This window comes from Pristis pectinata, chromosome 4 (genome assembly GCF_009764475.1).
Source record: "Pristis pectinata isolate sPriPec2 chromosome 4, sPriPec2.1.pri, whole genome shotgun sequence".
NCBI lineage: Eukaryota > Metazoa > Chordata > Chondrichthyes > Rhinopristiformes > Pristidae > Pristis > Pristis pectinata.
Window position 1 is genome coordinate 50,088,932 of NC_067408.1, and position 19,553 is coordinate 50,108,484.

The window sequence follows — 19,553 nt, forward strand, 5'->3', positions numbered from 1 at the left end:
CTAACAAACTTCTGCACATAGTTGCTCCTTCCATATCCGTACTATCCCATGTACTGGTATGGCTTCAGTTATTAATTTTCAGAAGAATAAGATGCATATTGCTCGTCACCTGCTGTAAGTAGGTCCATCACAAAATGTTATCTCGGCAATTTCATTGCTGTTTGCAAAAAACAAAACTTCTACTGCTATCCCCCATTGGTTCCCATTGATTACCATTCTGTGTTTACTCACACTCACAATGGGTATTTGTGCTCTGATCTGTTTTTCCAGTGGACTATTCTGTGAGATCCACCCTCCCATGGTTCTGCCCCGCACCAGTCCCTGTGACAACTACGACTGCCAGAATGGAGCTCAGTGCATCGAGGTACAAAACGAGCCCGTCTGCCGGTGCTTAGCTGGCTTTGCAGGGCAGAGGTGCGAGAAACTTGTCACCGTCAACTTTGTCGGGAAAGACTCTTACGTGGTGTTGTCAGCCTCCCAAGTCCGCCCGCAAGCAAACATCTCACTTCAGGTAGGTAGTTCAACAGCATGGTTTTCCAAATTGGGATATGGGACTAGTTAAACATAGGGCATGGTCAGTGCTCCAGCTCACCACAAGCAGACTATGCCCAATAATACAGACTCTATTTAATTGAATCAACTTGTCAGTGCTTTTGTCACATCACACTCAGCATTCAAAGAAGATCACATTGTTCCGCAGGAACAAGAGTCAGGTTAGAAGGAACTCACTTTCTGCAGATTGCTGCCATTTTGTTCTGTTGATTGATGAGGTGCAAATTCCGCTATTCAAGAATATAACCATTGGAGACCCACAGGAGGGTGGAGTGTGGAGTAACAGTGTTCTCTATTGGACAGTGCATTGCCCACTTGCACGGATTGAAATCAGCAGGTCAGGAGGCATCTGTAGAAAAAGAAACAGATAATGGATCCTTTGTCAGAATTGAGAAAGAGAGAAAACAAATCAGTTTTCAGTAGTAGTGAAGGCAGGGGAGGGATGGGTAGAACAAAAAGAATATCTCAGAAAGGATAACTAAATGACTTAATGTGACACTTGGAAGCCCATCATGCTTCTTTATTTGTGTAACAAGTTGCTACACAGATTGAAGGCTGCTTTCTGTCTGGAGAACTGCTCAGGTGACTCGGGTGGACAATGAGAAGGCCTTTTGGTTAGGTAACTTCTGGAGTGTGCAGGTGCCTTGTGCACAGGTCCAAGTCCTGAGCAGCTGCAGATCATGTGCTGGGGACGTGTGGTGTCAGCCTCAGATTCTGCACCCAATATTACAGAGATCCTGTGCTGGATCTGAATGATTGCAGCAGACATTAAAAACAGATTCATTGGCCCGATGATGCTGAAGGAGCCATACCTTCCAGGGGCCAACCAACGGGGACAAGTATATCTGCTGGCACTTAATGCTTTGCTCATCAGTCTCAGGTAGCATGTTGTTCGCTGAAACATGGAACTCTCCCGGCAGGGGGACTCCCTCTGTGAGATCATTAGATAAGCAGGGAACAAAGTTGGGGCTGTGAGTCTCACCCTGGAATGGGCAGATAACAGATAAACATGATGGGGAAAGAGACACTGATAGTGAGACATGAGGAATGGAGGAAGGGGTTGGGAGAATGGAGTAGTGTGACAGTGAGACCCTGGAACTGGACCACTCAACACCTGGTAACAGTACCTGACCAGCTAAGTATATGAAGTAACCTCTTTCATCTCAGATTTGCATTTTTTGCATCTTACAGTCCAATATTGCTTGTTCTCTCTCTCTCTCTCTCTCTCTCTCTCTCTCTCTCTCTCTCTCTCTCTCTCTCTCTCTCTCGCTCTGCGCAGCTGGCGTTGCTCTGCCTTATTTTGTGGCCTCTTCCCATTCTTCTTCCACACCAAGGGGTCACTTGTGGGATCCCCATTACCAAGCACTCTCAATGTAATTGCATAAGCCATCTAATAAGGCAGAGTATCACAGGGCTCTTTTTAAGACAAAGTTCTCAGATAATTTCCAGAACAAATGTTGGTAGAGTCCTCTTCTCTTCAAACACAATCAATCTCCATCAGCAAGACAACAGTGGAAGTTTTTAGCATTAATCAGAAGCATTGCAACCTTCAACAAAGGCTCCTTTACTGTTTATATTTATAATGTTACTGAAGTACCAGCAACCAAGATAGAACATGAATGTTATAATGGGGGCTAGCAACTCAATTGTCAATCAGAGCCTTAACAATGCTCTTACTGACCATCCTTTGTACATACTTGAACTCATTTATTAAGATGTCACCTTACACTTATAAAAACCTGAGCTAGCATTGTAGCTCAAGAACACCTCTTGACCATATGAGGTTCTTTAGCACCTCCAGCATCCGGGAAAATCATCTCTCAGTGCTGGCAGAGAGCACTTCTTGTCTGCCTCATCAATTTATTAACCAAAACTCTTGGTGCACAGACCCAGGCTAGGTATACCTTGAGATGGATGTCGTATAACCCACCCTCTATGATATTTCATCAGACACTCCTAGATAAGTTACAATCTAAGTTAGATATTGAATAAAACTCTCTTTGCACAATCCTACTTGGAGTACTAGAGATATTGGGCACCACTGACAACCAAGATTGTTGTCAATCCTTTCCTCTGGGGATATTGAGATTAGTGTAGAATTGATATGAATGATGATCAGTGCACCATCAGGGCTAAAGAGACTGTTTTCCTGCAGTATGACTCTGTGAATGTGTGAGTCAGTGAGCAGGTGACCAGTAAACTGGGAAAGTAATAAATAGAAGCTGAAATAAATAGATCAGAGATGTAAGTGAGAGTAAGTGTCAGGACCTGCTAAACATGGTCTAATGTACAGCTCAGGAACAGGCCCTTTGGTGCACAACATCATGGGCCAAAGGACCTGTTCCTGTGCTGTACTGTTCTATGTTCTATGTTCTAACATATCCTCTTTCCATGTGGCTAGGTTGCAACTGACAAGGACAATGGTTTATTACTCTACAAAGGTGACAACGATCCCTTGGCTCTAGAACTTTATCAGGGGCATGTTCGACTCATATACGATGCATCAAGTTATCCACCTACCACTGTGTACAGGTGAGTTCCCCCTCACCCAGTATTTGTCTGTTGATTTCAGGTTGCCAGTCGTAGTTTGTCTAAGGAGGGCAGAATTATTCATAAAGAGTTCCCAACTGGGTTGTAAGTCACTAAGCAAGAAGCATCGAAGTGTGTTTCACTTGACAAAGGTGAAGCTGCTCTTTCCTTTTGCCATTGAATGAGAGCCTGGGACTAGTCCAGATGGAAGGTAACATTGAACTGCTGATTGTGCCAGTGGTGGGATCAGGTTCACATTTCATGGCAATAGACATGGGCAGCTGACCCAGCATATCTGTACCTTGGACTCTCCATGCTGCATAGTGGAGATCGAACTGCAGCTGAGAACAAGACATTGTATTGCATTATGCTGTATTTTTGTGCTCTACACAATTTATTTTCAGTGAAAAATCAGTCGTAAAGGAAAATTCAGCAAGTTACAATGAGTCCACGATCTTCCTTCTGAGTCCTCTGTACATCTGATAAGCCAATGCATGGTGGAGTCTGAACATCCAGCTGTGAGTAGCAAACATCTGGGTGGCACATCCTGCTCTTCAGCCCACATGTGTGCAACTTACAGAAGGCACAGGCTGCTCGTGCAGAAGTGAGCCTTTGCAGCACTCCCAGGTCCAAGCCTCAGGGTCCAGCACCTGCGATGGGCCTCCCTTGGGGCCCTCACGTCATTCTCCGCCACCCCCAGCTTATGACTTTCACCTGACCTTTCACCCAACCCACCCCAGCCACTGTTCTGCTGATCTGCACAGAGCCAGCCTCTGATCTTACCACCAACAACAGTCCTGCTTCTCCTCTTGAATTCCAGTCTGTCAATCTGATCCTCTCTTCCCCCAAATACCGATCTGCTGACCACAATCAATCTGTCAAATGCAACCCAAACTCCCCACCCTTACATACCTGTTGGCTTTCACCTCCCTGCCCAACAAAGCTCGGCAGTTCACCCTGCCTCCATCTCAGTACCAACTGCTCTTGGCCGCCAATATCCCTGCAGACCCTCCCCCTACAAATCCCTTGGCCTTCCCACCCACTCCTGATCTTAAACCCTGACCCTTACCCTCCAGCTCCTCGGCCCAACACCCCACTTGAGCAGGGCCAAGACTCGACGTCTTATGTGCACTCCTCATTGGCAAAGTGGACATAGGAGAGGCCTTTCCCCATGGAAAGACTATTCATTAGTGTATAAAGGTTGAATATTGTGGCAGTGGACCTTTGAATCAAGCATTCTTGGGCACAGGTAGTCACCATGTAGCTCCTGGTGCACAACATTACATATATTGTTCATTCTCCCTGCCAAAAGAAGCAAAGCTTAATGATCTTAAAGGTCCCAAAATCACGGGTGGATGTAACTTCTGAAATTGAGCACTAATTTCTAATTGCATCCAAACTGTAGCTGCTAAACTAAAAGAATCAGCACACTATAATATTCTGTATATGAAGCACACTATATGTAAATGCAGTGCTTTGTGTAACATTATGCAAGCATGCCATTAATATCAATTACATCAACTCTGCTTATTATGCAGGAGCTGGCTCAAAGGTGACACTTTGTATGGACATCTGCCCCCATCAATCGATTAGTAAATGTCACAATGACAGCCATTCACTGCTTGATCAGATGGCTTTTATAGATTGCCCACATCTGTAGACTCAGAGCAGGACAAACGCTTCATGAGCTCTAATTATATTGATAAAGAAGGAGGTCGTCATTCACAATGGCGTTTCATTACCATAAGATTAATTGTTCCATACATGCACTGAACCTTTGCTGCTGATATTAATTCCATCGGTTAATGCATTACCCTTTTATTAAATGTCACACCATTATCTTATTAGCACAGTGAGAGAGATGATGCAGGGTTTAAATATCTGAGTCAAATTAAATCAGAACTGGAAGAAAGGCAATCAGTTATCAGATTTCCCCAAGCTTGGGCATATATCTTAAATAAGCAGCTCCCAAAAGGCAGGTTTGAGAAAGCTTTACATTAAATTAGGACACCCAGTTTCATGTCAAAAGGTTATTTTCAATTTGAGTAAATGCTTACATACATTCTTAGAAAACAGCACGTGAAAGGTTACATTGAATAATTACTTAAGGGTATATACAGAGTTCTGCAGACTTGTGTATAGTTTCTTAACACTAGTTGACTTTGCCATAGCCTTGAGTTTTATTCAGTGCACCATCCTCTCTCATCATCTGACATGAAGGTGCTGTTCACCTCCTTCAGGCTCCATGTTAAGAGACACTACCCTCCTTAAGCCATTATACTGCCGGCATTAAATCAGTCTGAATCCATTCAAAGTCAATGGGACACTCTATAATGATAAAAGATAGTCCACATTAAACTGGTGTACTCTCACTCTGTAATAATGTGAACTGTTCAGTGATGGGGTGCTAAGTTCTAGCTCCATAGTAGTCTGCAATGTTCATTCTTGGGTGGGTTTTACTCCATTCTGTTATGGTCTGGGATGCTTAGCATTGGCCTGGTGCAATGATTCAGACTGTTCAGTGTTTATGGCAGCATTTCTGTGAGCTGCAATGCTACTCACATACTTCTTTAGGAAAAGTGAGCCTTGGAATCAAATAGAGGGCTTCAGGACAATCCACGCAGTGCAGAAGAAGTGCTAGGTTCTCAGAGTTGTAATCCTTGAGATGAAATGAGATTTGACTATTCTGGAGGTTCAAGGTGAAGTTAAGGATCCTGGAGTTGTATATGAAGAAGAGCAGAAAATATTTCGGTTATCCTGGCCTACATTGTTCCTTCAACCAACATCAACACAGACTGGCTGACGTTTTGTCAAATTTCTCTTTGTGGGATCTTACTATGTACCAACCACCTGCACTATTTCCTATGTAACTGAAGCCATGCTGCTTACAAGAAATTCATTCTATGTGAAGGTTATAGACTCATAGTCATACAGCATGGAAACAGACCCTCCAGCCCAACTGGTCCATGACCACCAAGATGCCCATCTCATCTAGTCCCATTTGCCCATGTTTGGCCCATATCCCTCTAAACCTTTCCTGTCCATGTACCTGTCCAAATGTCTTTTAAATGTTGTTATTGTACCTACCTCAACCACTTCCTCTGGCAACTTGTTCCATATACCCAGCTACCTCCATGAAGAGGTTGCCTGTCAGGTCCCTTTTAAATCTTTCCCCTCTCACCTTAAATCTATGCCCTCTAGTTTTTGATTCGCCTTCCCTGGGATAAAGACTGTATATTCACCCTATCTATGCCACCCATGATTTTACACACCTCTATAATGTCACCCCTTAGTTTCCTACGCTCCAAGGAATAAACTCCTAGCCTGCTCAATCTCTCCCTATAACTCAGGCCACCACAAACAGTGGTGAACTATGTCTGAGGACTGTGACAAAGTGCTCTATTAATGTAAATCTAAAGAGTCTGTCTAAATCATCATCAGTTTATGGAGCTTATTCTACATAAAGCAGAACTGTCTGAAAAAAAATTAAAAGCAGAAATCAAAGAAGTAAATCCTTATTAAATTAGCCATTAGTAAAATTAATAAGGCCACGATGTTTGACAGAAACCGAATGTTGTGGCAGTGGTAAGTACGGTTAATGGTTAGTTGACATAACCAGAATATATAACATTGATTGCATATGACAGTATTGTCGGCTGTATAATAATGCTGTAGTATTGAAAACCGTAATTGAGGCATGAAATAGGTCAAAAGCCATTCTGCTTTCAACATGTACAACTGACTGATGAAAAAGCATATTTTTACTAAAAGGGACAAAGTCTTCCTGAAAATATATTTGGCCAATTTTCTTTAAATTTGTTAAGGGACACGACCCTATACATATATTTTTATTTAAAAGAGACCTGAACTTCACTTTCAGTATGTTCAAAGTGCTTTGAAGCCAATGTCCTTTTGAATTGTAGTCACTGTTACAATGTAGCAAACACAGCAGCCAAATTGCACACAGCAAGCTCCCACAAGCAGCAATTTTTCATTGCCCAGGGAATGTGCTTTTAATAATATTGAGTGAGGGATAAGTATTGATCAGGACATGGGGGACAATTCCCTTCTTCTCTCTGAAATAGTGCCAAGGGATATTTTACATGTTTTTTTTAAGGAATTCTCTTTAAACATAATTAAGTGATTCCCTGTAGTCTGCACTCATGCATGTGGTCCAAATGCAAGTTTATTACTGGAACAACAAAAGTGCAGTGACTATTACAATTATACAGTTAACTCGTACAACCTGGCTTCATGCAGGTCCAAGGTGACTTCTGATTGGTTGGTGACATCTCTCTCGAAGGATGCTGTCCTAAAGAATTCTAACTTCACTCCCAGAAATTTATTCCTCTGATGTCCTTATATGATGCTCAGAAATGTGCACCCTGTTCAAAACTCTGAGCTTAGCTGTGATCTATTACAGAAGAAGAGATGTCCCACCCTCAAATCAATTAAATCTCTAGCCAATACTCCATCAAAATATCACCATGAAAACCCCAACCCCAATCTTATTGCCAAGCTGTAATACTAATATTTATTCACGTGTGGGTGTGGCTTGAGGTGTGAATAAGTGTAATGGAAGATTCAATTCAAAGCTGAGAATGTTTTGAATGGGAAGTATAGGAGAAGCAGATTTTAACACTACCTGAAAAGCCTCATGGACCCTTAGTTTGAAGGCTTACTCAGAAGATGTTTTATCCAGTGAAGCAATTTTCAGTGCCGCAGTGAAATTTCAGGTGAGACATCTGCATCTGGAGTACCTCTCAGAACACACAAACCAAAGTAGGACCAACAATGGTAAACTTGAAACCACATGATTACCATAAAACCCCATCTGGTTCATGAGTGTCCTTCAGGGAAGAAAATCTGCCAGTCTTACTCAGTCTGGTCCATGTGTATCTCCAGACCCAAAGCAATGTGCTTGACTCTTAAAAGTCCTCTAAAAAAGATTTTCAATCCACTCGATTAGTATCAGTTTCAGCACTCCAACCCAATTCCCATCAGTGGGGGCGTGGGAGTGGGTGCATTAGGGTGGGTAGGGTGATCAGCCATCTTCTCACAGGCTCCTCCTGACCATTGAGGTGTGCAGTGTTCAGTGGTTTTGTAGACCTACATGTGGGGTGTGATTTTGTCCTCCTCGCATCAGCTTCCCATGATGCAGCTACAAATTTGCAAATTATGCTGTTTCTCAAGCATGTGATGACAGTCTTACCACGGTGCTGGGGTGAGATGCTTTTGCTCTTCTCCACGACCAGTATTGCTAGCTGGCTTGTAAGACCTGCACTCTGACCCTGGTAAGATCCTAGCGAGTTGCTAATATCCCCTAAAAGTAAACTCAACTTCTGCCAATGCATCCTGTGCTGGGAGATAAATAGAGGGGAATGGGTAGAACTTGACTGAGTGCTTTTCTATGAAAATGTTGCCATTTTTGTTCTGTCACTTGTTGCCTTCCCCAAGTGCAATAATGCAATGGATCTTGGCAAAGGATAAGTCAGTTCCATAATGCCCCAGCCCAAAAAAGTTTGTTTTTACTCATTCACGAAATATGTCTATGACAAGATCAGCACCCGGTATTATTAAGAGAAGTCCTTGTTTGATATCTTGAATTAATTTATTTGAGGAAGTGACACATTGGGTTGATAATGGTTGGGCATTGGATGAGGTTTACATGGATTTTAGCGCAACATCCAACAAGATCCCACTGACTGGAAAACTAATAGTTGGGGGTGATCCAAAACTAACTCAGCAATAAAAGTGGAGGGTAGCACTGAATGGATGCTTGATGTATATCTGATGATTGGAATACTGTTTTCAATGGGGTTCCACAGGGCTCTGCACTAAGTTTCTTACTTTTTGTGGCATATATTGATGATTTATATTCTAATGTAAAAACTGTGATTAAGAACTTTGCAATTGATACTAAAACTGAGTAGGTGGATGATAGTTATAAAAAAAAGCTATAGAAACATGGCAAATGTAATTTACCCTGGACAAGTATAAGGTTTTCCACTTGGAGAGGAAAAGCAAGGCATGAAAATTCACAAATGATGGTAAGATACAATGAAGAGTGGATCAAATGGATCTTGTGCATGGCCACAGATATGATAAGGCTGCAAGACAGGTACTTAAAATGGTTAAGAAAGCATGTGGGATACTTGCCTTTCTTAGCTGAGGAACAGAATATAAGAGCAAGTAAGTCAAATCAGAACAGACTAAAACATCAGTTGGATCACAGCTCAAATATTGCATTAGGTTGTGGTTGCTACATTACAGGAAAGATGGGGGCAAAGATTTACAAGAATCCTGTCAGAACTAGAAGACTAGTGATGAGAAGAGAATTACTAGGCTGTGGAATTCTTTTCTGAAATGGAGACTTATGGGAGCCCTATATAGGGAAAGTAACAGGTATTTATTTGCCTTAGATGAGGGGTAATTAATTAGGGGGTATAAAGCTAGGGCAATTCCCTAAAAGGATGCTAAAGTAGGGAACTTCTCCTCACATTTAACATGTTTCTGGAGGACCCTTCATGTGATGTAGTCTACAGGGCTGTAGATTTTTTTGGCTGAGATAGACATGATGGATCAAATAGCCAGTTAAAGACTATGGTTCCTTGAGTTGTTGGCCATCCCTAATTGGCTTTGAACGAGTGGCTTGCCAGGTTTTTTCTGAGAGCAAGCAACCACAATATTGGGGTTTGGAGTCACATGTACACCAGAGGGAATAATTATTGTAGGTTTGCAGAAAAACTTTTACAATAATCTCAACAGTGACATGGTTACTGACACTAGCTCTTTATTCCAGAGCTATTTAATGAACCAAACTTAAAATCTCCAGCTGACAGGTTAAGATTTGAATGTCTGTGGATTTTGAACTCAAGGTTATTTGGCCAAATTTCTACATGACTGGCATGGAGAAATAACCACTATGTTATCTTATCCTTAAATGTGATGTAGCATTGGTGGATACAACTGACCTTGAAATGTCCCAGATGTTGTCTGCTGACATTAATTATCTTAGTGTAAACTGAGGGTTGAACCTACTCGTTGTCACACTGTCAAGTATCTTTGCACATTAGGTCAAGGAGTTGCTGAGAATCACTGATAGTGTCCTTCAATAATATTTGAAAAACCTCTCCTCAGAGGTAGCATGTTGCATCTGATGACCTGGAAAACAAACACAAAGCACAGCTTGAAGGCAAACCATGTTTGTTTTCAAAGTTTAGTCCAGAACCAATGACTGGTTTGGGTGGGTGGTTCATGTAATTTAGTTGTATATTCTGTGAGAATCCAGTGACTTGAAAGGCTTAAACAGCAGGTTTAACGGCTCAGCTGAGAAGGATATGCTGTTTGGTGTCTGTCATTATGTCAGGGTGAATGCAATGAAATAAAGAGAAAATATTGGTTGACTCCCCTTCACCCAGTGCCAAGCCACTGTCTCTGTCTGTCTGAGAACATGGAGATTTATCAGCAATTCCAAGAATGGACTCTGTCTGAACAAGACAGTGAAATCTGCAAGCTATCCATGGAAATTGGAGATATGTGCATTAAAAAAAGGGGGAACTTGTGTCTCAATGCTTAGATTAATCAGAGTCTCTTGAGAACAATTCTTATGTCACTCTGTGGGGCTATTTGCTTGCTTCTTTTGCATGGAATTTTGCAATGCTAGCTATGTTTGGCAGTCTTTCTACCTCTCACATCTGTGTAAGCTCAGTAAAAATGAATAACACAGCAGTAAATCAGCAGAATCGCAGTACCCTGGTTTGTGGTTCGGCTGGAAATCTCCAACAGCCCAGAGGTGTCACTTCTTGCTGGGTGTTACAAGCTTTGTGTTGGCTTTAGATAATCTCTCAGATCCAAAGGTTCTGGGTTAATCAAGCAAAGGTCGCAGATCTCGTAAAGAGGAGTGCATCAACGCTGCTTGACACCTGACAATACAGCAACATAGTCGTGCGTGGTGCACAGTACATGTTCCAAGTGATTCTTAAGTCAACCTCACATATTCCAATCATTCAAAGGCAGATTGAAGCACTTGGTAGGAGACCCTATAGGGATCATTATAAATGAAAATAGAGAAAAAAACTGCAGATGCTGGAAGTCTGAAACAAAAACAGAAAGTGCTTGAAACACACAGCAGGTCAGCCAACATCTGTGGAGAGACCCTTCAGCAGAATTGGGAAAGAGAGAAAAGCGGATTAGTTTTAAGTTGCAGAGAAAGTAGGGGGGAAAATGGATAGGACAAAGGGGATATGTGTGATAGGGTGAGGTCAGGTTAAAGGGGTTAATTAGATGACGATTATGATTCTTTGTCTGTGTTATGAGTTGGTAATAGCAGGGCTATGTGACATGCCCTGTAGGTCAAGCTGTACGAACAGAGGGAAAAGTGCTGAGGCAATACCACACGTGGAAGAATGGCAGGAATGGGCAGTTCTGATACAGTCTGAGAAAATAAGTTACTTAAAGTTGGCGAATATGATATTGAGTCTGGACAGCTGCAACATGCCCAGACAGAAGATGAGGTGCTGTTGATCAATTTTGTTTTGGTTCTTTTTTTCTATAAAATAAACTTTATTCTTAATAAAAGACAAACTATATACAATCACAAAACAGTGCAAGCCTTTACATTCTTGTACAGATCATTCATTAGTGTTACCTTTTTATACAGAAAACAGCACCGATGCCACACGTGTGGCTCCCTGGAAACTACCCGGTCCCGTATTTACAATATTTAGGGGCTTTCTTGCCTGACCCCACCCCTCCCTCTCCAGTGGCAGAAGAACCCTAAGCTGTAGTCCTTCCCCACCGAGCCTTTGCGTTGGCTGCACCCAGCTTCAGTGCGTCCCTCAGCACATACTCCTGCAGCCTGGAATGTGCCAGCTGGCAGCATTCCCCTATGGACATCTCACAGTGCTGGGAGACCAACAAGTTTCGGGCAGACCAAAGAGTGTCTTTCAACGAGTTGATGACCTTCCAGCAGCAGTTGATGTCCGTCTCTGTGTGTGTCCCTGGGAACAGCCCGTAGATCAGAGAATTGGTTCATGACCCACAGAACCAAACTTCTAAAGTCCCCCTCAACCTGAGCCCGAACTTACAGCTTTCTCTAGTTTCCTCTCCTACCTCCCTTATGTTGTCCTCTTGTCCACAAGAACTCCCTCTGGCTCCCTCAACTGTATAATCCAAAAATTGCTGACCACCCAACTTCTTATCCTGACTGCCATGTTGCAAAGAATTTGAAGTTCGAGGCAGTGCCACAGTTTCCTGACAGACGATATTTAAATGACGTCACATGCAAGTCATCATTAAACATTTCACTGCCATTGCACCCTGTGCTGCCAGGCTGCCTGTGGTCAAGTCACCTCCCAACAATTACCCATAAAGTGAAACCATCTGGCAGAATAAAAGTTAGATTGTGGCTTAACATAAGCTGTGCATGCACTTTGCCCAGCACCTTGAGAGAGGCTGTACATTATTTGTATGTATGCTCTCTCTGTGTGCGTAGCATTAAATTCAAATGGCACGTAGTATGCAATCCACCAATATGAAAGCCCACAGCCCACTGTGAAAGGCTGTGCCACATCATTTTCTCATTCATCATTGCTAGTGTCAATTGGTTTTTGCATTTGGAATGATGATATATACCCGGAGGTCTGCTTTCCTGTAAAACTGCTATTGATAAGGCTACTGAACCCCTACTGAGCTTGTGTGTGTGCATGCAGTATATTTAACTGGGCTTCGCAGGGGTACACGGGCGCAGTTGGTGGAGCTGCTGCTGCACAGCTCCAGTGACCTGAGTTTGATCCTGACCTGTGTGTGTGGAGTTAGCACGTTCTCCCTGTGACTGTGTGTGCTTCCTCTGGGTGCTCCGGATTCCTCCTACGTCCCAAAGACATACAGGTTGGTAGGTTAATTGGCTGCTGTAAGTTGCCTTTATGTGTGGATGAGTGGTAGAATCTGGGGGGAGGTTGGTGGGAACGTAGGGACAATAAAATGGGATTAGTGTAGGATTAGTGTAGAGTAAATAGGTGCTTGATAGCTGGTGCAGACATGGTGGGCTGAAGGGTCTGTTTCCATCCTCTATGACTCTATAATTAAAAAGGAGCAATTCTGTCTAGGCTTCATAGTTTGAAACTTCTGATTTCCAGTTACTCAAACAATTTCTCTTCCCTGTAACTGTGTGATCCTACTCCCACCTCCAGGCCTTAATTCCTTTTCTCAGGCTCTTCCCAATTATTCCCAGTGGGAAGGATTAACCCTCCTTGTGGTCTTATCCGTACATCCATGGAAAGGCCCTGCCGTTGGTAGAGAGCCAAACCCGAAGTGATTTTAGTTTGGAAAATGAAGCCATGTTACTCTCACCTTATGAGGAGAGAGGTTGAGTAGGTAAAGCCTGTGTTCTCTAGAGTTTAGAACGATGAGAGCTGACATCGTTAAAACTTATTGGGGTTCACCAGGTGGATGGGGGGAGGATACTTCCCCAAGTGAGGTGCCTAGAACCAAGGGTTACAGTCCCAAAACAAGGGTAGGCCATGTAGGGCTGAGATGAAGAGACTTTTTTTTCATTCAGAAGGTGTTGAAGCTTTGGAATTCTCTATTTTGGAGAGACATGGAGGCTCAGCCATTGAGTTCATTCAAAACAGAGATCACTAGACTTCTGGATATTCAGGGTATCAAGGGATATGGAAACAGTGCAAGAACATGGCGTTGACGTAGAAGATCAGCCATGATCTTGAGGAATGGCACAGCAGACTTGTTGGGATAGTTGGCTGACACCTTTGTTCTTTTATTCTAATTCAGTGAACTCCCACCACGTGTCCCCCTTTCTCTCACTGAATCCTGATTAACAAGTACACAGTAAGAAAGTCCACACATTTATATCACACCCTGCCCATCCTTGGGTCAGCCAATGATACTTTACATCAATAAAGTACAGTCAGTTGGTATGTGAGAAATACAGGACCTATTTTGTGTTAGAAGGCACCACAAACAGCAGTATGGTAATGGCCAGATCATCTGCTATGTTACCCTTTTACCAGGCCTTTCCTCTTCACATGTCACTCAGCACCCAGGAACTGTTTCTGTCAGACACCTCATTCTGTTTTTTCTCCTCCTCCATTCAGTGTGGAAACGATCAATGACGGGCAGTACCACACCGTCGAGCTGATGATGATGAACCAATCACTAAGTCTGGTGGTGGACAAAGGAACCCCCAGGAGTCTGGGGAAGCTCCAGAAACAGCCGACACTGAGCCTGAACTCCCCGCTCTACATCGGAGGTGAGTTTGTTGCTCCATTTCACTTCTCTCCATCACTTCCTCATCCTTGGTCACGCGTTCCATCCAGTTCTAATCCTGTCCGTGCATGGGCAGGGAATATTTTTACACGAATGCAATCAGCTCCCTCATGCACCCACCCCCCCCCACCCCAACCCCACCAAGGTATTTTCTCACCGGCCATTCATTTTGCAGTTGTGCTTAAAATGCCACAATTCCCCCAACAGTCGCTATCAATTATCTTCCTCCAAATTAATCTGTCTGTTCAAGAAAGCAAAAGACTTGCATTAACTTTGTGGTTTCACAGCTAACAAATTACTCCTGAAATGTAATCACTAATATAATGTTAGAAGCACAGTAGTCAGATTTATACAAAGTCAACACCCACCAAAGCAATGGGATATGTCTCAACAATCTGCTTTTAACAGTTCTAGTAGAAACAGGGTTGAATGCAGCTCAATGTTCTTACCATTACAGTTGTATCACTGACATTATTGATTTAACTCACTTGCACTGAACCCCAGTACAGTGTACTGGCCCATACTGGCTTACTTTCATCTCTAGTGTCAGGGATAAATATTGGTCAGAGCGCTGAGGAGACCCCATCGGATTTTATATGAGAAAGTCCACCTGAGAGAACGGACTGGGCCTCAGTGTAACCTTTCATTCTAAGGGGGTGCTCATGAGTGGGTTGTACTGAAGGGTCAGCTTGGCCAATGTGCTGAAGACTCTGTGGAAGTGGGGGGTTCAACCCTCAGTCTAGGAGTTTGCACATTCTCCCTGTGTCTGGGTGGGCTTCCTCCGGGTGCTCTGGTTTCCTCCCACATCCGAAAGATTGCTCGTTATTGGTTAATTGTCAGCTATATATTGCCCCCATTGTGTACAAGAATGGGAGAGTCTGGGCGGAGCTGATAGAAATGTGGAGAGAATAAAAAGATGGGATTAACGTAAGGTTATTGTAAATGGGCAGTTGATGGCTGCATGGACTCGATGGGACGAAGGGCCTGTTTTCCTGCTATACATCTTTATTACTCCATGACTCCTGACTGTGCTACCACTGAGCCAAGGCTGACACCAGAACAAAACCATCTGGTTCACCAAGCAGGCAGTGGGTATGTTGCCAACCTCCTCTACACTTGTGCCAATTGTTTGTTGTTAAAGGAATCCCTCCAGTGTCAGGGGTAGCAGGACTCCGCCAGGGTCCCGAACGGAATCTCAATGGCTTCCATGGCTGCATTCACGATGTAAGGATCAACAACGAGCTGCAGGATTTCAGGAGCTTGCCGCAGATGCCCCTGGGCGTCTCTCCAGGGTGCAGGTCATGCAACATCTGCAAACACGGCCTGTGTCGCTCTATTGACCAGTCCAGCATCACGTGTGACTGCCACACCGGATGGACGGGGCCTCTGTGTGACCAGGAAATCCGAGACCTCTGCGCCAGCAACAAGTGAGTAAAGGGTTTGGTTGGCACCTGACGGGCATACAAAGAAATGGAATTAGCTGATAATAATGGAACAAGAATCATGGCCATATAAATTCACCATTAAAATAGTGAAGAAATGGACTTGTATTCTGGATTTCCTGTGCCCTTCAATTTATTCAGCAGGCCAAGGTTTTTGTTACAAAACACAGACTGTTTGACCAACAGAGGGGGCCATTTCCCCTTGTGTTGCAAATGGATGAATGGGTCGACAGACAACAGTGCCATCTGCTGTGAGTAAACTCCAACCCTTTCACGGAGAGCGACACTGTCACCTGGGCCATCCCTTCCACTGCAGAAGCCACACAGGGGCTTTCTCTTTTCCGAGTAAAAAGGTTGTGGCCTGGCCAGTCATTCCTGATAGTTACATCCTCTCAGTTTCCATATTTTTTCTTAAATGCTGCAGTTTTCTTTTTGTAGTTTGGAGACTAGAAGATGCAGAATACACCTTGTAGCCTGTCAAAATATATTTTGGTGTACTATTTTCTTGTTGAATGCAAGGTGGTTTGTTTGTATTCTTTATATGGTGTCAAAACATTCTTTGAGATTTGTAAATACATACTTCATCCATTTAACTTGCCTTCTCCAACTCAGAACGAGCCATTCAGCCCATCGAGGCCATACCAGCTCCCAACAGAACAATCGCATTAGTCTTATTTCTCTGTATCCCTGCAACTTAATCTCCGTCACATGGCCATCAACTACCCTTTTGATTCTTTAGTCATGTACCTACACTGAGGGGTCATTTGCAGTAGCCTCAGGGTAGGTGAATGACAAAATCTTTGGGATGTGGAAGGAAGCCCTCGTAGTCACAGGGAGAATGTGCAAATTCAACACGGACAGCAACTAAGGTCAGAATCGAACCTGTGTGTGTGGAGTTGTGAGGCAGCAGAGCTAACTGCTGCACCAACCATCCAGCCATTGAAATAAATCCCTCACAGCTCATTTTCTTTTTGCATCCTGGTACAGTTCTCCACATTATTTATTATACTCCCCCACCCCTTCCAATATGATATTAAGACAGAGAATGCTGGGAACACTCAGAAGACCAAGCAGCATGTATGGAGAAAGAAGCAATAGCAGTTGTCTCAACAGCGTTACCCACCTTCTATTGGTGTAAGAAACCTCACTTACTTACTCCCCTCTGTTCTGCCATCATCATTCAGATCATAACTGGCATTTTCTCTTGTGCCTCTTCCCAGATGTGTTCACGGTACGTGCATAGCATCCGATTCCACCTACCGCTGCGTGTGCAAGGAAGGTTATGTTGGCAGGTTCTGTGACAAGGACAAGCTGACGGTCAATTGCCAGAATCTAAAATGTGACCATGGCCATTGTAAGATCTCTGCACAGGGGGAGCCGTACTGTGAGTGTGATACCAACTTCACGGGCGAAACTTGTGAAATAGGTAAGAGAAGAAGAAGGACTGGGGTGTTAATGGTGCTCATTTTCTTTGGCCAGCTGGTATGTGTGGGGCCCACAGGTTCTTCCACAGGGCTTTTGGGTAAGGCAAATAGCAAGACAGAGCAAGACCTTCTCTATTGAAGGCAAACAGCAGACAACCAGCGGCAATAAAAACAGAAAGTGCTGGAAATACTTAGCAGGTCAGGCAGCACCTGCTGAGTTCTAAGGAAAGGACTTCATCCCAAAATGTTCACTCAGTTCCTCTTCTCACAGATGATGTCTGACCTGCTGAACATTTCCAGCGTTTTCTGCCTTTATTTTGGAATTTCAGTATCTCTAGGTTTTTTGATTTTCATCAACTAACAACAGCAGCTGATACCAGAATGTATCAAAAATAATACACATTCTTCTTAAAGGTATACAGGCACTTGGTGTATATCAAGTGTCTCCCTTTAAAAAAGTAACAAGCCCATAATAACATTTACTATCTAAGTATCTTACATCACATTGGTAATTAATTATTTATATATACATATACATCGGTCAGCTACACAGTTGACATCTGTAAATTTAATTGATTTATAGGTATCCAGAAGCTCTGTGATCTCCTCAGCTGTGGCACTATTCTTCCTACTTCTGAGACTGCCTTGTGTACTTGGAGTAATTTGCTCCATAGTTGTCCAGCTTGTTGCTCTCTCTTGAGCCCTCATGACCCAAAGAATTCTTAATAAAGACATTTCTCGTGACCACAGGACACAATACTGGACAAAGAAGGAGCCACCACCACTACTTCTCCTATCACAAGGCAAACACCTATCTCCAGAATTACACCCCAAGCAAAGTTGCCTCACATTCTTGAATGCCATCTCCATTTTGGAGACCGTCTTGCTTATTTCATCAGAAGTCAAACCTTCTGTATCAAATGGCTCAGGCTAAAATCTCTCATCAACAATCTACATCCCAATCTATCCCCCTGGGCCCAATCTGAGAAGATCTTGAAACATCTCCCACTATCCAGACACCCAAACATTTCTTCATGGTGAAGCACCACTGACACTTCTTCCAATCTGGTGTTCACAATGCGGTCCCCTCATTGTTATAACTAAGCCCAAAGCAAACTCAAGGAATAGCACCTCATCCCCGACCTGGGCACATTGCAGCCTTCCTGACTCAGAAGTCAATTCTACAAATTTTCATTCTTTTCCAGCTTGACGATGTATCCCCTACACCCACCGACTGCCATCATTACTGCTCTATGTCAAGAACCCTGTTCTCTATGACCTCACATTTGATTGCTACCTTGCTACTTTCCCTTCAGCAATACCTCAAACATGTATTGGTATTGGTTTATTATTGTCACTTGTACCAAGGTACAGTGAAAAGCTTGTCTTACAAACTGATCGTACAGGTCAATTCATTACACAGTGCAGTTACATTGAGTTAGTAGAAAATGCATTGATGTAGTACAGGTAAAAACAGTAACAGTACAGAGTAAAGTGTCACAGCTACAGAGAAAGTGCAGTGCAATAAGGTGCAAGATCACAACAAGGTAGATCATGAGGTGATAGTCCATCTCATTGTATAAGGGAACCGTTCAATAGTCTTATCACAGTGGGGTAGAAGCTGTCCTTAAGTCTGGTGGTACGTGCCCTCAGGCTTCTGTATCTTCTACCCGATGGAAGAAGAGAGAAGAGAGAATGTCCCGGGTGTGTGGGTCTTTGATTATGCTGGCTGCTTCACCAAGACAATGAGAGGTAAAGACAGAGTCCAAGGAGGGGAGGCTGGTGTCAGTGATGCGCTGGGCTGTGTCCACAACTCTCTGCAGTTTCTTGCAGTCCTGGGCAGAGCAGTTGCCATACCAAGCCATGATACATCCAGATAGGATGCTTTCTATGGTGCATCGGTAAAAGTTGGTGAGAGTCAAAGGGGACAAACCAAATTTCTTTAGCCTCCTGAGGAAGTAGAGGCGCTGGTGAGCTTTCTTTGCCATGGCATCTACATGATTTGACCAGAACAGGCTGTTGGTGATGTTCACTCGCAGGAACTTGAAGCTCTCAACCCTCTCGACCTCAGCACCATTGATGTAGACAGGTGCATGTACACCGCCCCCTTTCCTGAAGTCAATGACCAGCTCTTTAGTTTTGTTGACATTGAGGGAAAGGTTGTTGTCATGACACCATTCCACTAAGCTCTCTGTCTCCTTCCTGTACTCTGACTCATCGCTGTTTGAGATACGGCCTACAACGGTGGTATGAGCTGCAAACTTGTAGATGGAGTTAGAGCAGAATCTGGCCACATGTTGCCAAAGTAGCGCCCATGGGT

General features: G+C 43.5%; 1 protein-coding gene across 1 annotated transcript in view; it reads left to right on the plus strand.

Moving 5' to 3' along the window:
• Positions 1–19,553, plus strand: part of LOC127569354 (slit homolog 3 protein-like) — a 529,163-nt gene that overhangs the window by 504,486 nt on the left and 5,124 nt on the right. Inside the window, exons 31-35 of the mRNA XM_052013912.1 lie at positions 271–511; positions 2,954–3,084; positions 14,196–14,350; positions 15,509–15,794; positions 17,030–17,235. Coding sequence (XP_051869872.1) covers positions 271–511; positions 2,954–3,084; positions 14,196–14,350; positions 15,509–15,794; positions 17,030–17,235 — 1,019 coding nt within the window. The remainder of the gene's footprint in view (positions 1–270; positions 512–2,953; positions 3,085–14,195; positions 14,351–15,508; positions 15,795–17,029; positions 17,236–19,553) is intronic.